Here is a 22,689-nt window from a genome sequence, read left to right as displayed (position 1 = left end):
AGGACAAACAGAGCAACTTGGAAGGTGAATTTCTCTCTCTGTGATTTTCAACATTATGAGGTTCTCCCAAGCATAGGAATCCATTTTAATGAAAGTAAAATTACATTTCAACAGTAAGTGGTCCAATGCTGATTACCAAGCACCTATTGCTTCCTGTTCAGATATTCCTTTAAGAGGCTTACATTCACCCCTCAGCCTCCACTGTGCACAGATTTCTCGGCCTTTCTCCCAATACAGGAGGGCCAGGGACATGGCTACTGGGTTCAAAGCACTAAAACAGCCTGCAGAGCTTCAGAATGCATGAGGTGCAGCCCCCCTTACCTTCAGCAATACCACGTCCACAGTCCTGTCCACCTTGGAGATGTCACAGAGGCTGTAGCGCCTCTTGTGCCGTTCATACATTTTGCCCAAATGCAAGAAAGAAGAGAGAAAATGCAGGAAGTATATCCACTGTTAACTTGGGGACCAGTGCAAGTCCTTAGTTCCAAATTTCTCACGGTTAGGTGGTGGAGATCTCTGCCTTCCAGACTCCTCTCTATTAAAACTCTCAAAGGGGTCAAAAACAATGAATTAAAAAGAAATCAAGCAGAATCCAATTCCTTGAACTGACTGAGAACTTGCTGATAACTTCAGAGTGCTGGAAAGATGAATGTAGAACTCATAATATAAACAATAAGTACCACCTAATGCTATACTTTGTGCAGATCTTGACTGAAAGAGAAGCAAACACCGTTTCCATCACTGGCAACGACTCCAGTAAAAAAATAAAGAATAAACTGGCTAAGCATAACGGCCGATACACGTAGGGAAAAAAACCCAAGAAGGCAATAAAAATCCAGTATATACTTTGCCAGGAAGAGGGAGAGAAAGAAAGGAAGACGACGCTATTTCAAAGCGATGGCATGAAAAAAGTCATTAGATTCTGTTCTTGCTTAAAACAAAAACAAAGACAAAGAAAATCTACTTTTCCTTAAAAAAAAGTAGAAGCTGGGAGATGCTTTTCAAAGTAAAGTCTTTAGAATCTCTCTTGCTCACCAGGCGGTAGGGCTTGGTTTTGATTTAAGTTGAAAATCTCTAAGGACAGCAGAGTAAAAGGGAAAAAAATAAAAGACCACTCCTGCTGTACTCCCTCCCTCCCTCCCTAGCCAGCCTCCTCCTCCCTTTTTCCTTCTCTCTCAAGAACGTCACTGCTTGCCCTTTCAGCTCCGCACGGGCAGCCTTGGAGGTTTGAAAACCCAATTGCAGTTGTGGGAACATGATTCATCTACCGACGAAGAGAAAAACAAGGCTTCCTTTTCCAACCCGCTTCTTCTTCCTCCTCCTCCTCCTCCCACCCCTATGAAAAAGGCTCTGTCAGGCATTGCAAGATGCAGCTCAGTTCTTTGATGTCAGAGTAGTATGCTAATAAAGGAAGGGGGGTGTTATACTAAACACCACAAGCGTGTACAACGGACTTGTCGTGAGGTACAGAAAATTGAAACTACCCAAAGCATACACTATACCTCCCTGCCAAATGCAAAGTAATGATTTAACACGAGAAAAATGTCAGCCAAATATTGCAGTTATGTCTCTAGGATCGAGACGTGGCTATAAATGTGTCTGATAAAGTTTAAAAATTATCAAGAGTTAAGCTTTATTTTTGGGGAGGGAGAAGGGATGATGGAGTTGATTTAAAGAAAATGAAAAAGAAAAGGAGTGGAACAAAGGAGTTCTGTGTATGTTAATATTTGTTGCGACTAAGCATAGCTGCCTGGCTGGGACTTCTTCAATGTTTCTATGCACACTAACTGGTCTTGAATTGTGGGTCTGCTACTTCATTTGCCTGTTTTCTTACTATTCCAGACCCTTCTAGCCCCCCACTCTATCTAACATTCTCAGGGACAGACTTACTTCAGAATGCATTCTCTCACCTGAGACATTCTCTTACTTGGATCATGAATGATTTGGGAGGGAAAAGGATGAGGAACTGAGGGAAGCAAAAAGCAGAAAGGAGTGAAGAAACAAAAGAAAAAGGGATTAAAAAAAAAAAAAGGATTTCTCTTTCTAGGAGCTGCTGACATTTTCCTTGAGTTGTCCAGAGTAGTCCTTAGCTAGGCTGTGAAAGCAGTGGCTCAAATACCACAACAGAAGGGGAGAGGAGAGATTTAACACCTACATTTCTGTTGACATTGCAAACAAAGTTGGTGAAAAGGTTTTTCAGGAGCTAAAAAACGGATATAGAAAAAGGGTATAGATGAGTTGCTGTGTCCTCAGGCCAGATATTCAAGTTGCTGACTAGCTTAAAGGAGGGAAATACAGCAAACCCTGCTAAGAAGACTGTAAACGTCTTCCTCAACTTTCGATTAATACACCACAGCTACAGGCTTTATTCTGAAATAAAAGCCATAAGGTTTTATCTCTCTATTCCTCACTGGTTCATCCGAGGAATGAAGGCGGACAACCCCTCCCCTTCTCATGCCCCAAGTGAGCCTTGGCTCTGTAGTGGTACCAACATGTGCAGTGAAACAGATGTTGCTTTTCATTACAAATGAGGCTACAAAACAGTAGAAACAAGACGATTTGACAGAGATTTAAAAGTTGTAAATAAAATTCTTGCTCAGGCTTATCAAAAGCATGGGAACTTGACCAGAGATTTACAAATACTTCCAAACTATGTGGTCTAGGGCACAGATAGAAAGAGCCTTTAGGCTTCAATGTATAGATAAACTGATACTTTATTATCTTTTCTGTAAAAGCTTTCACCAAGCTAGAATGTAGAACTCGCCCTTCTTCTTTTTTTGAACACAGAGCTGCCTCCCCTCTGTCCTCAATATGGTTTGTTCCTCACTGCCACTCCCTTCTGTTTTAATTAGAATCAAATGATTCCTGCTTCCAAGGTTCCCAGGCATCTGTCTCTCTAGGGATCAGAGATGGTTTAATCACCATTAAAACCCTCCTACCGGCTGGGCGCGGTGGCTCACGCCTGTAATCCCAACACTTTGGGAGGCCAAGGCAAGCAGATCATGAGGTCAAGAGATCCAGATCGTGGCCAACATGGCGAAACCCCCGTCTGTACTAAAAATACAAAAATTAGCCAGGTATGTTGGCACATGCCTGTAGTCCCAACTATTCAGGAGGCTGAGGCAGGAGAATCGTTTGAACCTCGGAGGCGGAGGTTGCAGTGAGCCAAGATCGCGCCACTGCACTCGAGCCTGGCAACAGAGCAAGACTCCGCCTCAAAAAACAAAAAACAAAAACAACAACAACAACAAAAAAGCTTTTCTACCCTAACCCTGTCCAGTGACTTACATGCAGATAATTTATATCAATGTAACAGATATTTTGTGACTTCTAGTGGAGGCAAGCAAAATAAATAGGTAACAAGGTGTCTGTCTTCAGGAAGTTTTTAGGAGAGAGAAACTTGTTTCAAAATAATATAATTTTCTGAAAGAGCCTAGATTACTGTTTGAGACATATAGACTAACCTTTTTATTTCTAACTTCTGGCTTTGTGCCACAGGCTAGAAAGCTAGATGTCCTGCTCTTTCTGCATATTAAAGGACAATTCCTTACATATTCTGTTCCTTCTTGGAGGACAAATACCCTGGGTGGGAAACAAATGCTCTGGGTGGAGAAAAGAGTCTGTGTTGCTTTCCCCTCTGGATCTGCTCAGCACTCCCCAACAGAAGACAGAATCCGCAGTCTTGTGCTTTTGCAGTTGATGTGACAATTCCAAGTTTTTATCAAAAACATCTGGAACCATTGAAAAGTAATTCTGCTAGGATTTTGAAATACAGCAACCAATCATTTCATATCTAAACCAGAGCTGAGAGTTACAAATTTAAAGGAGGTTCTGAGTTTATTTCCCTTTTCTTTTAATTTGGGGAACCTGTAGTAAAATATTTTATTATTTACAGCCATACTATTTAACAGTAGTTACTTACAGTATTAATTGTCTTTCCTTTCTTTCTGCAGCCTCCATCCTGCCCTCTATCCACACAAATGGTCCCAGATTCTTTAAAAACAACCAGCGCTTTTAATCTGTCTCATGCCACAGGGCCAACATGCAATTATTAAAGATTCCGGAAAATGAAATATAAAAATATTTTATACATCTTAATTTAGCTATAGCATTTGTGTTCATGAATTAAATTTTCATTTGATTTACTTAACTACAAGATCTAGCACCTTACCAAATTGTTTAAGCATTCTTATGGGTCAACACTGTGGCTGCTTTAGTTCCAGTTAGGGCAGAAGCCCGTCTGGAGTCTCACAGCAAAGTTTCTGAATTAGGACACCACCTAGTGGGGGATGCTGAAGACCCAAACAGAACACCAAAGGCCAGTGAATATTTTTGTGGGGGTGTGGGGATAGGGGTAGGCTCATCTTCTGCTACTATGTATTTTTTCCTGAAACCCCAAAGTGAACATAAAGTAGCAGCATGTGAATGGACACTGGTTAATGACTCACCAATGATCAATTTTACTCTCTGCAGAGAACACAAGGTACTAAGTGAAAATCAAGGGTTGTCTTCCTAGGTGTGCCATTATCTCACTGAGCAACTTGGGAGATACTAGTTTGACCCTCTGGACCAAGATTTCCAGAATGGAAAAATTAGAGATTCAACGCTAGGTCATATCTGAAGATCCTTCTTGCTCTAATATTATATACTGCCAGTCTGAGACTAGGAAGTTATCACATGCCACATGGGATACGGTAGTTTCAGAGGAGAAAGAAAAGGGAATTGAGACATTCTCTTAAAACTTGCAGAAAACGTTATTCCTGCATAATGACACTTTCTACCTTTGTTCTTCACATGAAATGGGAAGGAAGGAAAAGTTTACCACAGTCAACAATTTTCATTAATCTAAACTTAAATATAGTGATCCATCCAGAGTTACACATATGTTGGTGGTAAAATGTATTAGAATACAGATAAAACATTTAGCCTCCACTTGAGCACCTCCTGTCTGCTTAGATAATAGACTGCTTCAAATAAGACAAATGAATATTTGAGAGGTGAAAGAAGAAAATACTTTACAATGGCTGCAAAGGCATCGTCTCCAATTAGGCTTTCCTTGTACTATGGCTCCAGGAGAAGCAGGTCTACTGTTCCCTCCTAGCATTCACTAACATACAGATTTGAAGGTTACAAGACAGTAAAAGGGTAAAGAAGAAGGAGAGACCTAGAAGGCTATAACCACCATTTCTTTTCAAATTAGTAGCAAGCAGTAGCCAACAGCTCCTTTCCTTAACCCTTTACTATCTTTGCAAGAAGAAAACTTAAGACAATTCAACTGGCAGCAGCTAACTGACAATAATAGCAACAATTAAAATAACAACAAACTAATATGGAACAATATAAGAAAAAAGTATCTTCGTAAACTTGTGCTCTTTACAGGAACAAGGTCTCATGGATCATACACACAAATGTTAAATTCTACTAAAATTACCAACAGCTTTGTGAAATAAAAGGAGGGAGGAAGGAAGAAAGGGAAATGGCAGAATCAAAATTTCAGTTGGGAAAAAGTGACAGGATAGTTTAATCTTGAGGACAAGTCTTCTGGAGCAAGATTTATTAACCACAACATTTACTGAATACCTCCTGTTTGCCAGGTGTTCCACAGGTACAATTTCATTGATTCCTCATAAAAACCTGTAAGGTGAAATTTTACTGTCTATTTTACAGATGAGGAAAAGTAGCACTCAGCGTTTAAGTCAGTTATATAACATCACACAGCTAATAAAACAGATTTGCTTTAAACTCAGTTGTGTAAATCAGTCTTTCCACTACATCTAATTTTGCCACTTGATAAATCCCCCAAGAAATGAAACTGTAACAGAGAAAAGTTAGTATTTGAGGAAAGAAAACTTGGGATTCGTTACTCATAATCAATATCCCTACATTTGATTTTACATAAATGCTAAAGGACAGAAAAAGATGTTTTTTTTTAAATAAAAATGCCAAGTGAGTCTTAATTTTACATTAAATGGACTCAACTTCTCTGCCAACATTTCAATATTTGACATTCCACTTTTTAAAAGTTTCTCTCTATAGTAATATCTTACAAAAATCAGAATGAACAAACCAAACATACAGACTAAAAGATCTCTGGATATTGCTACCCAAGTCTTCCTGAAAATGAACAGATACACTGATCTGGCTTTTCTCTTTGGAGCAAACATTCATTATTTCTTTTGGCAGCATTTCAGATATTTAAAGATGGCCATCGTGCTTCACCACCCTCTTCAGGCTTCTCTTTCAAATCATGATTCCAACGGCTCCTCAGACAACAGAGTACCTGAGTGCTCTCTAGTTAGTGTACTTCTTGTGATGTGGATGCCCCAAACAAAATCCTCTGACATGGTGCACACTGGGATAACTAAGATCAAATTGGTTTTCTTGACACACATATCACACCGCTAGAAGAATAAGTTTATTGTGAAATAAACTTACTTCCCACATATTTTCTTTCAGTGTGACTTACAGTATCAGGTCTCCTTTAAACTATAATCTTGTGATTTTGTTTTAAAACCTACTTTATAGCTTTCTGTATAGATATATTCTCTCAAATAAATTCTCATTTGTTTTAAAGTTATCATTTTAGCCTTAAGAGAGTATAGTGAACCTAAATTCCATCACTGAAATAACAGCTGTTTCTCCAAACTCTGTATCATTCATAAATCTGAAGAGCAAGGCTAATGATGGAACCCAGAATTAAATCACTAAAGGCCTCCCCTGGTAGGACATCTGTCCATCAATCAGCACTCCTAATATATATATATATATATTTTTTAGACGGAGTCTGGCTCTGTCGCCCAGGCTGGAGTGCAGTGGTGAGATCTCGGCTCACTGCAAGCTCCGCCTCCGGGGTTCATGCCATTCTCCTGCCTCAGCCTCCTGAGTAGCTGGGACTACAGGCGCCCGCCACCACGCCCAGCTAATTTTCTACATTTTTAGTAGAGACGGGGTTTCACCGTGTTAGCCAGGATGGTCTCGATCTCCTGACCTCGTGATCCACCCGCCTCGGCCTCCCAAAGTGCTGGGATTACAGGCGTGAGCCACCGCACCCGGCTCCAGCACTCCTAAGATTAAGTAAAATGCTGGTCTATCAGCTACAAAGCCAAATGAATTCTGAGTCCCATACCTCCATCTTCTATACAATACAGAATAATTAGTAAAACTTCTTCCTGAAATTAATACATACTAAATGTATGGCATTCTCCTATTCAACCTATCAAATAATGCTATCCAAAAGGGAAATGAGACACTACTCATGCAGTGTACTGTTTGATAACCATTTATGATGTCTATTTAAAACCACATCCTAAAGACTGTTGTATTTGATAAAACTATAAGCCATATTTACTCATAGTTTTGAATCTTCTAACAACATTTCTTTTTAGCATGAACACAAGAACATAAGACAGTCCAGCACTGACAAAAACAAAAACAAAAGCTACTTCATAATAGTACAATGACACAAGAACTTCTTCTCACATGTAGAAATCTTACCAATTTCATGAAGCCCGTAAGCGCAAATTTTTGAGTAAAATTACTATAAATAATAGCATCCCTTTTTAGGCATTAAGGTAAGAAGAATATGTTCTCTCCACATTCACTTTTTCTTTTTTTTTTTTTGTGAGACAGGGTCTCACTCTGTTGCCCAGACTGGAGCGCAGTGGTACAATCTTGGCTCACCACAACCTTCGCCTCCCAGGCTCAAGTGATTCTCCTGCCTCAGCCTCCTGAGTAGCTGAGGATTATAGGCACGTGTCACTACTACCCAGCTAATTCTTGTATTTTTAGTAGAGACGGTGTTTCACCATGTTGACCTGGCTGGTCTTAACTCCTGACCTCAAATGATCCACCCGCCTCGGCCTCCCAAACTGCTGGGATTTACAGGTGTGAGCCACCATGCTTGATCTACTTAAACATGATAACTATACCATCAAATAGTCAACTCAAATGAATTCACAACCTTATGCTATTTTTCCCACCCAAATAGTTGGTATATATACAAGTGCAAAATGCGTATGTGATTCAGACAAAACCACCAGTAAAAAAAAAATCTATTTCAGATGGTAATCTAGATCTTGAAAAGTATTTATTATGAGGTAATTTTTAAACAGGTTTACTGAAGTATAATTTACACATAATAAACTGCACCTATTCAAAGCATAATAAATGTTTCATGTATTGTCAAATTTTCCTAACATGTTTTTAAGATACATTAGAACTTTTAAAACCTGAGGGCCAAGAACACTAAACATGGCAAATAGAGTAACTAACAATTTCAACAACAACCAGGAAATTTCACATGGAAAATCTGTGACATTATTGGGACTGTATAGTACAACTCCATGTCACTGCCCTAAATCTTCAATAAGCTTTTCAGTAAAGTTTAATCATTAGGCAAATATTTATTAAACATGTACGCTTGGCATCGAGGATACGGCAGTGAACAAAATGGACATTAAATAATTACAATCATGTTTGAGACTGGCCCTTACAGTATATTACTAATCTGAGACTTGATGGAAGACTTAATAGGAATTAACCAGGCAAAGGGTGTATATGTGTGGATGGTGCTGTAGGGAGGCAGGCAAGGAAAGCTAGAGAGACTGACCTGTGTCTACGTTCAGGCAGAAGACTGCATAAGGCCCAGAGGGAAGAAAGAGCACAGAGACAAAGGATGAGGCCAGCCCCAGCTGAACATGTTACTTGTGTTCACAAGTGTATTGTCGCTACAATAGGAAAAGCAATCGAAGAATTGTTAGCAAGGGAAAGGCAGGATCGCATCTGTATTTCAAAAATATATTTTTCTGGAATACGCTCAAAAGACAGAAGGGAGCAAGCCTAGAGACAGATGAGTCAGAAAGCTGTTAGAGAAGTCAGGTGAGAAATGATGGCAGTGTGAACTCGGCTGCTGAAAGCAGAGCTCAAGAAAAGAAACCGAGAGTCCAAAAATATTTAACATTAACAGGATATTGGGCATTGGGGTGGGAGCAGAAGTAAAAGAAGTGTGATGATGGACTAGGTTTCTGTCCTGAACAACTAGGTAAAGGGCGGAATGCAGCAGAAGTAGGTGGCAGGGAGAGATTAGATGATGAATTCACTTTTAGACACAGTGAATCTGAGACATGGTATCTCAAGAGATATCTGAGCAGAGCCATGGTAGGCAGTTGAAAGTGTGTGACTGGAACTCAGGGGAATGGCTGAGGTTGGGCATTCAGATTTGGGAATTAACACACAGAAGTGGCATCAAGGAAACTAAATGGATAAAGTATTTCAAAGAAAGGATAGTAAACAGTGCGAAATGCTGTAAAAACGTCATGCAAATACAAGATCCGGATTTTGCTAGGCAAATATTTCATAGATCTTGGTGAGGGTAGTTCTGGCGTAGTTGTAGACTGATGAAAACTGGATTTAAATATTCTACTATTTCACAGGGGAAAACTTAAGGTTTTTGGGGGGAGGGGAGTGGGGGGGTGGAGTTTCGCTCTTGTTGCCCAGGCTGGAGCGCAGTGGCGCGATGTTGACTCACTGCAACCTCTGCCTCCCGTGTTCTAGTGATTCTCCTGCCTCAGCCTCCCAAGTAGCTGGGATTACAAGCGCCTGCCACCACGCCCGGCTAATTTTTTTATTTTTAGTAGAGACGGGGGAGTTTCACCATGTTAGCCAGGCTGGTCTTGAACTCCTGACCTCAGGTGATCCACCCACCTCGGCCTCCCAAAGTGCTGGGATTACAGGCCTGAGCCACCACGCCTGGCCCTTAAGCTCTATCTGTATACTAACTCTTCGGAGTTTTCTCTTAAGACATTTTTTTCCTTTAGAGAAAATGCCTTAAGTGAATCCTTATATAATGGTTGCTATAAGATTTCTAACCTGACAATAAATAATTTAGATTGTTAAGAACTTTAAGAAGAAAACAAAACACTGACAGAGAAAAAGGGACCATTACCAAGAAGTGAGTTCCATGCATCACGACTATCGTTTTGTATACTTTTGATTGTGTCAAAGAGATCCTGCCATAGAAACCAAAATAGAACACTTGAATACACATACTGCTGTCTTGGTCAGGAATATGAACAAAGGTTTCATATAGCTGAAGGAGAGAGGCAGGGTGGACAAGTGTTTTGGAAAGGAGATGGAAAAAGAAGGGAAAAGGCAACAAGTGAGAAACTCCTTTTCCATATGATCATCTATGGAAATAAGAACAAACTTCATTCCATAAAAAACAAAGGCAATGAGGTAAAAGGAAACAATGCTGACATTTACTGACCATAATTCTGTAATGGGATCTCGTTGTCATCAGCATGCCACGGTCAATTAGTCGCAAACTAATGAATATTAGCCAAATTTCTTTACCCATTCAGCAAATATTTAAGTGTCTGTTTTAGGTGAGTTGCCCTGTAAGGTGTTATGAGAGACATACAAATACATAAAACATTTTTGAGTCCTCAAAGAAAATACAGCAGGAGCAACTGTATGAAACACAAACACAAGACAGCTTGGGTAGGTAGTACAGATGAAAAGCAGAATTTCAGCAAAAGGAAGAGGATCTCTGGCTGAAGTGATAAGAAAGAAAAGATGCTGTTTTAAAATAAATAGAAGGAAACAGAGAAAATGGAAGAGAGGAGGTGGGTGTTGCATATGAAGAGTGTGAGTGAAGGTAAAGATGTTAATGAATGCCAGGTATGACAGAGGAATAGCACGATGTCTGGTTACATGCATCAGATTCATGCAAGGGACTGCTATGACATCGGGTAGGAAAAGCATTAACAGCATAGGTTATACAAACAGATGATGCAAGAAGAAAACTACCGTATGATCTAGGAATCCCACTACTGGGTATATATCCAAAGGACAGGAAATCAGTATTGACTCTCATGTTTAGTATACTGTTTGCAATAGCCAAGGTACAGAACCAAGTTAAGTGTCCATCGACAGATGAATGGATAAAGAAAATGTGGTACATATACACAACAGAATATTATCCAGCTATAAAAAATGATGAAATCCTGTTATTTATGGCAAGATGGATGAGCCTGGAGGACACTACGTTAAATGAAATAAACCAAGCACAGAAAGACAACCACCATAAGATCTCACTGATAATGTGGAATCTAAACAAGTTGAATTCACAGAAATAAAGAGTACAATAGTGGTTACTAGAGGCTGGGACAAGGATGGGGAGAAGAGAATGGGGAGAGGTTGGTCAATGGGTAAAGAGTCATAAGAGGAACAAATGTAGTATTCCATCACACCGAAGGGTGACTATAGTTAGCAATAATATATTGTATATTTCAAACTAGCTGGAAGAGAGGATTTTGAATGTTTTCATCATTAAGAAATAATTAACGTTTGAGGTGACAGATATGCTAATTATCCTAATTTGATCATTACACATTGTATACATGTACCAAAATATCACACTGTACTCCATAAATACGTACAACTATGTGTCAATTAAAAATGAAAAAAGTATATGTGTTATGCTAAAGAGTTTAAGACTCTATTCAGGGGCAATAGGGAGCCAGTGAAGATGTTTGAACAAAGAAGTGATATGACTTAGGCTGTCATTCAGAAAGGCAGTACAAAAGTCTTTAGCTTCATCCAGTATAATCTCCCTTGTCTGGATTTCAGACTACTCCACGACCCTTAACCAATCTCATTTTCTACTGTTCTTCAAGATAAAGCCTAATTGTGTCTCAAGGTTCCACAATCAGAATATGGTTCTTCCTACTTCAAGGCCCCCGGCTCTCAGAACAATCATGGTTTCTGGAATTCCCTCTCTCGCCTATCCACCTTAGTCAAAGTCCATCCTTTAATTCTACTTTCCCAATTCAGCTCTCTCTGCCTACTCTAACCCTCCTTAAAACGCTCTCCTTTGACCCACTATGGGGCTTAGACTCTGCCTTGCTGACTCTATGGTGTCCTGCCCTGTGTTGTTCATTGCTACTACATGTTGGTCTGATTCTAAGCAAATAATAATTGCCTTAAAGGCAACAGCCATTTCTTAAATTTCTCCAGAGTGCCAAAAATGGTATGATACATCCAAGGTGAGATGAATAACTAATAATGTCTTCGTTTACCACCACAATCACAACCCTAAGACTTCCAATGGCTGACCAAATTTAGTTATTAAACAAGGAGAGAAAATCATTTTGTCTGAAGTAGTTTCTGTATTAGAAGAATACTCCTGGCCAGACACAAAAACTCCTGCTCAAAATAACCACAACCCAAGGAAAATATGAATCCCACATAAAATAAAAATGTATTACTTTAGGAAATTACTTGACTTCTTATTTTTCTCTTCACTGCAAAAAGAATAGCTCTAGCATAGTCACACAGTCAGACAAGCCAAAAAATGATTCAGCTTCCCATGGAAGACTTCCCTCATCCCTCCAGGCAAATATACACCATTGTACAGTCATGCGCTCCAAAAAATGGAGAGGTACAACTTGCTCTTTTTATCAATTGTCCAAAAAAACAAAGCAAAGGGGAAAAGAGAGAAGTTCTTCATGAAAAAGCCTATTTGTCAACACTACTGCCAGGTTAATTTTGGCATTCACTCATATTCAAAGCAATAAACTTGCTTCTGTTCATTCAGAGACTATTATCTGGAGCTTGTATTTTGAGAATTTTACTTAACTAGAACACATATTTTAATGTTCTGGAAATTTTTAAGAAAGTACAATGTAACTGTTTACCTTAGATTACACTGTGAACATTTGCTTTGGAAGGGTTATCACAAAAATATGTTTAAAGAGTGGAGAATGCTCCTTTACTTAAATACATACTAGCAGAGATGTCTCATACAGGAAACATCAAAGGAAATGAAGGGACAAATGAGTAGCTTAGTGACTCTATTAAGCTAGCATCGTGGTTAAAAGCATGAACTCTGGAGCTAGGCTGCCTTACGCAAGTTATAAAACCTTTCTGTTCCTCAGTTTCTCACCTATAAAATGGGGATAAAAATAAAGGCAAATGGTTAAAAAAAAAGGTGTGAGCAATAAATGAATTAATGTATGTTACATTTTTGTCTTATTTTTTAAAAGGAGGTATTTAAGTCAGCCTACAAGGGTGCATATAAAATAAAACCAAGTAACTATGGTAAATTCTGACTCAAGTCAGAATGGAAAGAACAAAACACTTTTCCTTTCAATCAGACTACCATATCCCCTCTGGATCTATTTTGTACCATGACAAAGGAAAGCAGAGGGAAAAGTGAAGTCTTCTGATTCTCTGATAACTGGAGAAGGTAGGGAGCTACCTCAAAAACTAAGAATAAAGGAACTACTAAGTATCTGAAGCTGTTTTACAAAGAAGTACTTCTTTAAAAGCCAAGATAGAACTAGGAACACAGATAGAAGAGTTAAGTCTCAAAAAAAAAAAAAGAAAAAAAGAAAAAAGCCTCTTCATCTGAGGCAAAGGGAAAGAAGAAACGACAGATATTTATAGATTTTTCCTGGCCAATCCCCAAGTGCCTAATTTGGATTGAACTTAAAATGTCCCCGAAACAATCCCCACCCAGAAGGCTGAAATACTAGTGTGACCCATTGGGGTAAAGAGCATCTAGCTCTGAGAGGTGATCCTGGGAAAGAAGCCTTGCACCATGACCACTTCTCTGGCCTTTTCTCTCACCTTTCCTTGCAAGATTCTTCTACTTCAGTCACACAAGTCAACTTACTGTTCTCAGATTATTTTACACCTGGCTGCCTCCATGTCCTTGACCCTGCCATGATGTTCTTCCCAGTCTAGGCAAAACCGGAAAAGTCTTTAAGATCTCTTCAACTGTAGTCACCCCCATGATGCCTCCACCAAACACTTCAGTCAAAAAACTGGCCTATCTTGCCTCTGACTCCATTAGAACTGTGTTAGCACTCATCCATCAATTATCACAGTTAAGTAGGGGCCTGTTGTACAAGTCTCATGGAACAAGACATCTCCTGTTTCTTTGGATTTCTTAGCATTCAACAAATGGCTTCTGTGTAAATAAATATGTATCTCTGAAAAGGATCTTTCAGGTAAAGGAACCCATGCTCAAGGGTAAATCAAACCTAGGCTGGGCACTGTGGCTCATGCCTGTAATTCCAGCACTTTGGGAGGCTGAGGTGGGCGGACCACCTGAGGTCAGGTGTTCAAGACTAGCCTGGCCAACATGGTGAAACCCCTTCTCTACTAAAAATACAAAAATCAGCTGGGCATGGTGGTGGGTACTTGTAATCCCAGCAACTCAGGAGGCTGAGGCAGGAGAAGTGTTTGAACCCTAGAGGCGGAGGTTGCAGTGAGCCAAGATCATGCCACTGCACTCCAGCCTGGGTGACAGAGCAAGACTACATCTCAAAAAAAAAAAAAAAAAAAGGTAGATCAAACCAGTGCAGAAAATCTAGATTCAGAAGCTCCTTTATTTAAAAATGTAAAATAAACCACAAATATCTGACACACAGATATGCACTAAAGGGCATCTACTCTGCCCACTACAAACAAATGGTACTAGTAGTTAGACCTTATAAATACATGAGATCTATCAGAAACTTATCATTAAATGGAGGATATTCTGTCTACCCTTAATGCTGTTTTAAAAATTTTTATCCACTTTATTGAGGCATGACAGAAATACAAAAAGTTATGTATATTTAAAGTACACAACTTGATAAGCTTGAAGACTGAATGCTTTTTTAAAATATAAATGGAAGTTTGGGTGGGTTCCATAAAATTATCCATCCTTGAGATATGTCTAAATACATATTGATTTTTATATTATTTGTTCACAATTATTTATAAGCTTATATCCCAGTACCTTTTTAAAACAATTTTATTTTAAGTTCCGGGCTACATGTGTATGACTTGGGAGGTTTGTTACATAGGTAAACATGTGCCATGTTTGTTTGCTGCACCTATCAATCCATCAACCCAGGTATTAAGCCCAGCAATGCATCAGCTATTTATCCTGATGCTTTCCCACCTCCCACCTCACCCCACAACAGGCTCCAGTGTGTGTTGTTTCCCTCCCTGCATCCACATGTTCTCATTGTTCAGCTCCCCCTTATAAGTGAGAACATGCAGTGTTTGGTTTTCTGTTCCTGTGTTAGTTTGCTGAGGATAATGGCTTCCAGCTCCATCCATGTCCCTGCAAAAGACCCTTTCTAAGTGTGCAAATATCTCCCTCTGGAATTTATATGGATGTTCTACAACTGTTCTCAGTGAAACTTTTAAATATACTCTCCACAAAATGGTAAATTATTCGAGACAAAGTTTCATGAAAGCATTCTGATAATTTCTCAAAAAATAACGGGATGTATGTGTGTGTTTAATGGCTCAGAAGCCTGCGAAGCGCTGACTGTCGGGAATAGTTTATCTAGGAAATTAGGTAATCCATGGGGATTAAGAGCATAAATTATTACCAGGGGCACCCATGAGCTCTTAGTGCAGCACTGAGCAGGAAACATGTAAGTTGTCCCTCCAACTAGCCATCTATAGATTATTAACATCTCTCTTCTCACTGTCCTATGAAGATGTTACAGTAAACATCAGTGGTATTCAAGAGCTTAGCATATGGTTTATTGTTAAGAAGAACTTCCCAAATCTTCCTAATCTTTCTTTCATATAAGTAGGGTTTTCCTGGGTCTGAATTCTAATGGCTCTATGCATCTAACTCTCATTCTGATGAACCTAAAGAAGCTTTGAAGGCTGGGTGCAGCGGTTCATGCCTATAATCCCAGCATTTTGGGAGGCCGAGGTGGGTGATCACCTGAGGTCAGGAGTTCAAGACCAGCCTGACCAACATGGTGAAACCTCATCTCTACTAAAAATACAAAAATTAGCTGGGAGTGGTGGCAGGTGCCTGTAATCCTAGCTACTTGGGAGGCTGAGGCAGGAGAATTGCTTGAACCGGGGAGGCAGAGGTTGCAATGAGCCGAGATTGCAGCATTGCACTCCAGCCTGAGCAACAGAGCGAGGCTCCAACTAAAAAAAAAAAAAAAAGCAGCAGCAGCTTTTGATTGGTTCCATTTCATTACTGAGTCAATTATCCAAATTCTATATAGACAGAAAGATGAATCACCTCTCTTGGTTCAGTCCTAAATACTCATTTTAATGGGTTATCAATGAGGACCTTCCTATTCTTCACCTAATTTTTAGCTGCAACTCCTGCCACAGTGATTAAATCAGCTTTTCAACCTCAACTTACAAAACTTAAATCTTCAAATGTATTTATTATGTAAATAGGAAATAGTTATTTTTTTTAAAAGTGACCTATTTAAGGTTGTCAGTGCCCTGAAGGAGAGAAAATAATAAATGAAGTAAATACTGTATCCCCTTATGTAGAGCTCGCTGAAGCAATACTTAACAAAAAACTGTCAACTAACTAGAGATCAACCTTGCTGAAGTTCTTCCTGCGTCCCTTTTTCTTTTGAGACACTCAACACACATCAGACATTATAAATGTCTGCCATGTGTGAGAAATGTGACAAGTCACTGTGCATGAAAACATGGCTGAAGCAGAGTCACTGGCAGGAGGCGGCAGAGCTCCCAGTGCAGTACTTAGTGAGGCACATGAGATACACTGCAATTCCACTGGGTCTGTTCCAGTGTGGGGAAGGAGAAGAGTACAACAGGAGGCCTGAGAGAGCGAAGAGGACACCACAGGTAACACTGCACATCAGGGAAGGGCTTTAAAGAAGGAAAGGGTACCCATGTTGACTCCAGAGATGCATTTCAGGCACAGAATACATTGAGTGAATACAACAATAAATTTCAAATAATAAGGGGATTCTGGCGAGGCTGGCAGCTGGACTGTGGGGTGAAAAAGCATAGATGATGGGACTGTACAAGTAATCTTCAGAGACAGACTGTAAAGTCCATGTATGCCACATCACAAAGTTTAAAAACCAAGGAGCTATTTAATTTACTTTGAGCAAGAATCTGCAACATGGGCTAGACAAAGTGGTTCTCAAAGTGCGGTCTGCAAAACCTTGAGGAGACCTTTTCAGGGTGTCTGTGTGATCAAAACTATTTTCATAGTAATGGTAAGATGTTACTTGCCTTTTTACTGTGTTGACATCTGCACTGATGGTGCCTTAGCACAAACCAAGGCATTGGTGCCAGAATGAATCAGGAGTCATTATAGTCTTCACTGCCATACTCTGAGTACACACTTTTTAAAATTCTGTGTGACAAAATGGGAAGCAAACACATAATACTTCTGTGTATGTGATGTGATGCCTGTCTTGAGAAAAATCACTTGTACAGTTATTTTATGTTGTGAGCTAAACTGCTTTTTTCAGGAAACAACACTTTACTTAAAAGAATGACTGACAAATAATGGTTATTCAGAACTTGGGGTTATTTTCTTAGAACCTGCTTCTCAAGGGAAACAACTGACAGTATTTATAGTTGATAAAATTCAGACTTCAAATGAAAATGAAAATTCTGGAAAGCCTGTAGTCGTCACTATGAGTTTGCCAGTTAGCAAATACTTAGAGACATTTCTGATGAGACTAGTAGTAACATTAACAAATTTGAGTTTCTGATATTGTAGAATGAAACATTCAACATTTGGAAGAGTTGTATTACTCAGTGAATGAATATTTTCCAAATGACCAATGTAGGATTTTACAAAATTATGCATGAGTAAAAGATTCATTGAAAGTATGATAGGCTGGGTGCAGTGGCTCACGCCTGTAATCCCAGCACTTTGGGAAGCCGAGGCAGGCGGATCACTAGGTCAGGAGTTCAAGACCAGGCTGGCCAACATGGTGAAATCCCGTCTCTACTAAAAATACAAAAATTAGCCAGGTGTGGTGGTGCACATCTGTAATCCCAGTTACTGGGGAGGCTGAGGCAGGAGAATCACTTGAATCCAGAAGGTGGGGGTGGCAGTGAGCCAAGACTGCACCACTGCACTCCAGCCTGGGTGACAGAGCAAGACTCCTTTTCAAAAAAATATATATATATATGAGATAGACCAGACCCAGCACAGTGGCTCACATCAGTAATCACAGCACTTTGGGAGGCTGAGGCAGGAGGATCACCTGAGATAAGGAGTTCAAGACCAGCCTGGCCAACATGGAGAAACCCCATCTCTATTAAAAATACAAAAATTAGCTGGGCATGGTGACGCACGCCTGTAATCTCAGCTACTTGGGAGGCTGAGGCACAAGAATGCCTTGAACCTGGGTGGTAGAGGTTGCAGTGGGCCGAAATTGTGCCACCGCACTCCAGCCTGGACGACACAGTGAGACAGAGTACAAAAAGTTCAATGATACGATTTCAGATTGCATACTGAAAGTAGCTTTTAAGAACCTACTGTTTGTCAATTCTGATCTAGTATCAAAGAATATCACAATTATTTGAGAAAACTATTAAGGTAGTTCTCCCTTTTCTAAGCATATACCTGTATTTGCTAAATTTTCTTTATATACTTCAACTAAAACAATATATTGCAATAGGCTTAATGCATGAAATATGTAAGAATCCAAATATTTTATATTAAGTCAGAAAATAAAACAATACCACTCCTCTAAATTTTTTTGTAGAAAAGTAATTTTTTGTAGAAAAAATATCTTTATAAAAATATAATTTTAATAATGATTAGTTTATTGTAGTAAATGAATTAATAAACATTTTTTAAATTTCTCAGTTTTAACTTCTAATACAGTAAACATTTCTAGATATAACCTATATAAACAAAAGCTCTTTGGGGCTCTTAATTTTTAAAAATGTAAAGAGATCTTAAGACCAAAGAGTTTGAGAACTGATGGGTTATAAGGAATACAAGAATAGCTGGAAGAAAAACACACACACACACACACACACACACACACACACACACACACAAAGAATTCAGGTGAGAGAAGATGAGAGTATGAGTTCCCTAAATTGGCAGTTTAATGTGATAAGTTAAATTTACTGTCTCAGAGAAAAAAAGCTTTTCTTATTTTGGGGGAAAAGGATAGAATCTTGGGTGAGAGCTTTCTAACTTAACAGACTGTATGAAAGCTAATGCCTTTAGTTATATGTGAGATCAGGTCTAAACAATTTCATAACATTATGAATGATGCTGGTGAATTAAGAGTAATTACAGCAAGAACAATAAACAGAGATGGTTTTCTGAAGGGCAAATAAAATTATTTAGGAAAAGACTTTTGATGACCTATGTGCTAATGAAGTTAACTGAAAGGTACTTCCTAAGGGACTATATGGCTGAATAAGTCTCATTCCATTTTTGAAAGACCAGGGCAAATGGTAAACTGACATGAGTAACTCTTTTTAATGCAAGTTCCTGAATTATTACTCGGATTAGTGCCCATTAATGTACATTTTAATACATAATAGTAATAGATACCCTCATAACAATAATTCTGAGCCATCAAGGATAAATTTTGCTCAGCATTTAAGAAGTCAGCCAAGTACATGGATATTTTAGAAATATAGTATAGCAAAGGTGTCAAAGTAGAAGATCTGGCACGTAAGGCTTTACCTCCAGCTATCTGACTGCCATTCCAAAAAGATTAACTTGTCACAGGTTCTACAGTGGAAATGTTCCAATAATTATAAGAGGGTCTTCCCACTCCTGGGGAAAGTGATATTAGGAAGAGCCACAGACACAATGCTAAGGAATGGAAGGTAAAAACGTGGCAGAAGAATTTTATCTCCCTGACAAAGACAAGTTGTTTCTTCAGCTCAGTTATTCATTGTGGTCATCAGGACATAAATGCTTTTTGGGGCTGGGTAGGGGAATATATTCCTTTAAAAGGCTATCTTGTTAAATTTAAAATTAATGTCATGCATTTGTTAAATCTTTTAATTACTATTTATTAAAAAGAATTTCCTAAAGGAACATTTGTGTTGTGAAAATGGATGTCAATATTTAAAGTCCTGTCTACTACATTAAAAATGGCCCAGCAGTGCCTCTACTTAGCAGCAGCTGTTGAAATTTCCTCCAAGTAATTGTGTATATCTAAAAGTAAAAGCCTGCTTTTAAAAATATTTAACAATTCGTACTTTTAATTTATTTAGATTTGTGCTATTATGTTCCACCATTACACTAAACTAGTTGGTTATGTGATAAAACGCTTTTCAGAGGAAGAATAGTAAGCTAGCCTTTTTTTTTTTTTTTTTTTTTTTAATCTAAGCTATTCCCATCTTTCCCATTCTATGCTGGGGTGATATACCACAAGAAGTTACAGGAACAACTGCTAAAAGAATTAAACATCTTGGGCCTTTACACAGCTGTTGCCATATCATGGCTTTGGTGCATGGTCGGTCACAGATGCTGTCAAGAGGCTTATGTTTAGTTATCCTTTTGCTTCCCCAACCCCCACATTAAAGGTCTCCTTCACCTTCTCTGTCCTTTTTGCTACCTCCCTTCTTCCTGCTCCAAGCTCCCACAAACCAGCCTTAATAAAAGAGGAAGGATCAAGGCAACATTCCACATCAGTCATATTTCAGGGCAGCTTGATGTTTGTTTGCTAATAGATGGTTGGTATTATCTAACCAATAGGGTGACTCCAAGTTTTAAAAAACAGCAAGACTAATTCAGAAATAATATTATTTCTTAATTTTTTTAAAAATAGAGATGGGGTCTCACTTTGTTGCCTAGACTGGTTTTGAATGCCTAGGCTCAAGCAATCCTCCCACCTTGGCCTCCCAAAGTGCTAGGATTACAGGCATAAACCACCTCACCCAGCCCAGAGATAATATTCATAAAAGGTATGCATTATTTTGTTTTTATTTAACCCCTCTTCCTTCCCAAAGAGTTATGCCAAGAAACAGACAAATGGCAGTATAAGTTCCCATTAGGAATAAAACAAAGAAAACTTGGCATTGTTAGGCACTGATGAGCTTCCCACCTCCCACCTTCTGGGACAGCTAGAAGCTCCCCAAGATGAGACCAAAACCAGTGAGTAGGTAGAGATACACTGTAACTCTGACACCCAGCAGCAAATGTCAATCACCTGAATTCACTACTGCCAGAATCACTTAAGACCCTCCAGTGGCTACAAAGAAACCTGTGGGGCTATGACGGGTGGGATGTGCCAATGACAAATTCTATTCTTTTTCAAATCCTACAGAACACAGTCTTTCGATTTAAAAGCAAACCTAAGAGCACTTGTCCACATTATATTATATGCTAATCTTCAAACAATATTTCTTCTCACAGCTTGCAGGTACTCCTTTTAATGCGTTCAGCTGCAACAGCCACTGCAGGAAAGTTCCATGTCAGGAAAGCCAGGATTTAAATCGTTTTCCTCACTCAAGGAGGAAAGAGCAGGCTCAGACAAGGGAAAAACAATCCACTGAGCTTGATGTGAAGCAGATACAGCACCAGGTTTCAGCACTAATGAAGGAAGAGGGCCAGAGCTCTATTTCCCTCCTTTCCATCATCCCATTAGGGAAACCTAATGACTCCTGGGAAGGAACATAGCCTATTGTGTTGACTACGAGGGTAATAGGGACAGGAACTGTTTCATAGCAAAACAATCATGATACACGCATCACTTTCTGGAACTGGAATGAAAAGTCTGACCCCCTATTTTAAGGCAAGCAATGCTGTCAACAGGGAAAATCCTTTGAGTGAAACATTTCAGCAGAATTCCACTTAAGGCCTGATGTTACAATGCTACTAGAAGTGAACAGTAGAAGGGACAGTGGTGTAGATAGGCCTAAACAATGGAAAATTCCTTCTCTGAGTTCCCACGACCCAGGTGTCAACTCCTGGTTCATTTCTTTGTTTCTCCCAATAGAGCTTCTTGAGGGATGAAATCTGTCTTATTTTACCCACCATGGCATCCCTGGTTTCTATTACAACGTTCAGCATACAAAATAGTACATATTTGCAGATTAAAGGCTCAATTTTGCTTTGGAAATACACAAGAGTAACATCTCCTGGAAGAAGGGACTATGTTCCAACAGCATAATTTACTGTTGGAATCTTTGCTACAAATGTTTAAAGTAAGGGATTCGTGCATGGACATATGTTTTTTCCATGCCCCTCCCGCTGACAAGTCAGTCTGTGGCTTCCCACAGTTTCTGGCTTTCATGGGGTGGAATGAGAGAAAAAATTCCTGAGCCTCTTAGAGTAAATGTCCTGTTGCCCACAAAGTAGAGACTGCACACTACACGGGCTCTGATGCTTCTCATCATGCATCCTCTCCAGAATGGACCAGGCCTAGGCCCAATTGCAAGAGGCCTGTGGGTGGCTGAGGTGGTACCCCTTGGTTCTTCTTTAGCCCAGCATGGCAGGGGGAGTCCAAACCAACCCATTGTCTTCAGGCCCCTTGATTCAAGGGAAAAAATAAACACAACAAATTTTTGGTAGCAAAACAAGGAGGAAGAATGACAAAGAAAGAAATTAATGATGTCAAAAATAAAACTGAACATACCACATTTTCCTTGAGTTATTATTTTCATAGAAACCAAAAGATAAAGAATATTGGAAAGGGGATCCTACAATTCTGCTCTTCCCAGAGCGACCAGGATCTTACCCTAAGGAAGAACATGACAAGCAGAAGGCTCTTCCATTTTTCACATCATTCATCTGCTGTCAGAAAACGCTGGAATTACACAAACCTGGATTTCACAGTGACTCATGCAGGCTTACTGGGTTGGTAGGTAACAATTTTCACTAAATTTCAAGGAAGGTAACACATAACAAACACACCCAAAAATAAAGATGCCATGCTCAGGAAAGGAGAAGGC

General features: G+C 39.3%; 1 protein-coding gene across 50 annotated transcripts in view; it reads right to left on the bottom strand.

Annotated features, from left to right (window-relative positions):
• AKAP13 (A-kinase anchoring protein 13) overlaps positions 1-22,689 on the bottom strand; it is a 373,116-nt gene that overhangs the window by 127,692 nt on the left and 222,735 nt on the right. The window contains exon 1 of one of the 50 annotated variants that reach the window (XM_001163473.7): positions 322-1,113. The exons of the other annotated variants lie outside the window; for them this stretch is intronic. Coding sequence (XP_001163473.4) covers positions 322-402 — 81 coding nt within the window. The 5' untranslated portion in view covers positions 403-1,113. Of the gene's footprint in view, positions 1-321; positions 1,114-22,689 lie in introns of those variants that run through there. 50 annotated transcript variants of the gene reach the window in all.

This window comes from Pan troglodytes, chromosome 16, assembly GCF_028858775.2.
Source record: "Pan troglodytes isolate AG18354 chromosome 16, NHGRI_mPanTro3-v2.0_pri, whole genome shotgun sequence".
Lineage (NCBI taxonomy): Eukaryota > Metazoa > Chordata > Mammalia > Primates > Hominidae > Pan > Pan troglodytes.
Note: the sequence above shows the minus strand (reverse complement) of the source record. Positions and strands in the feature narration are given on the sequence as shown.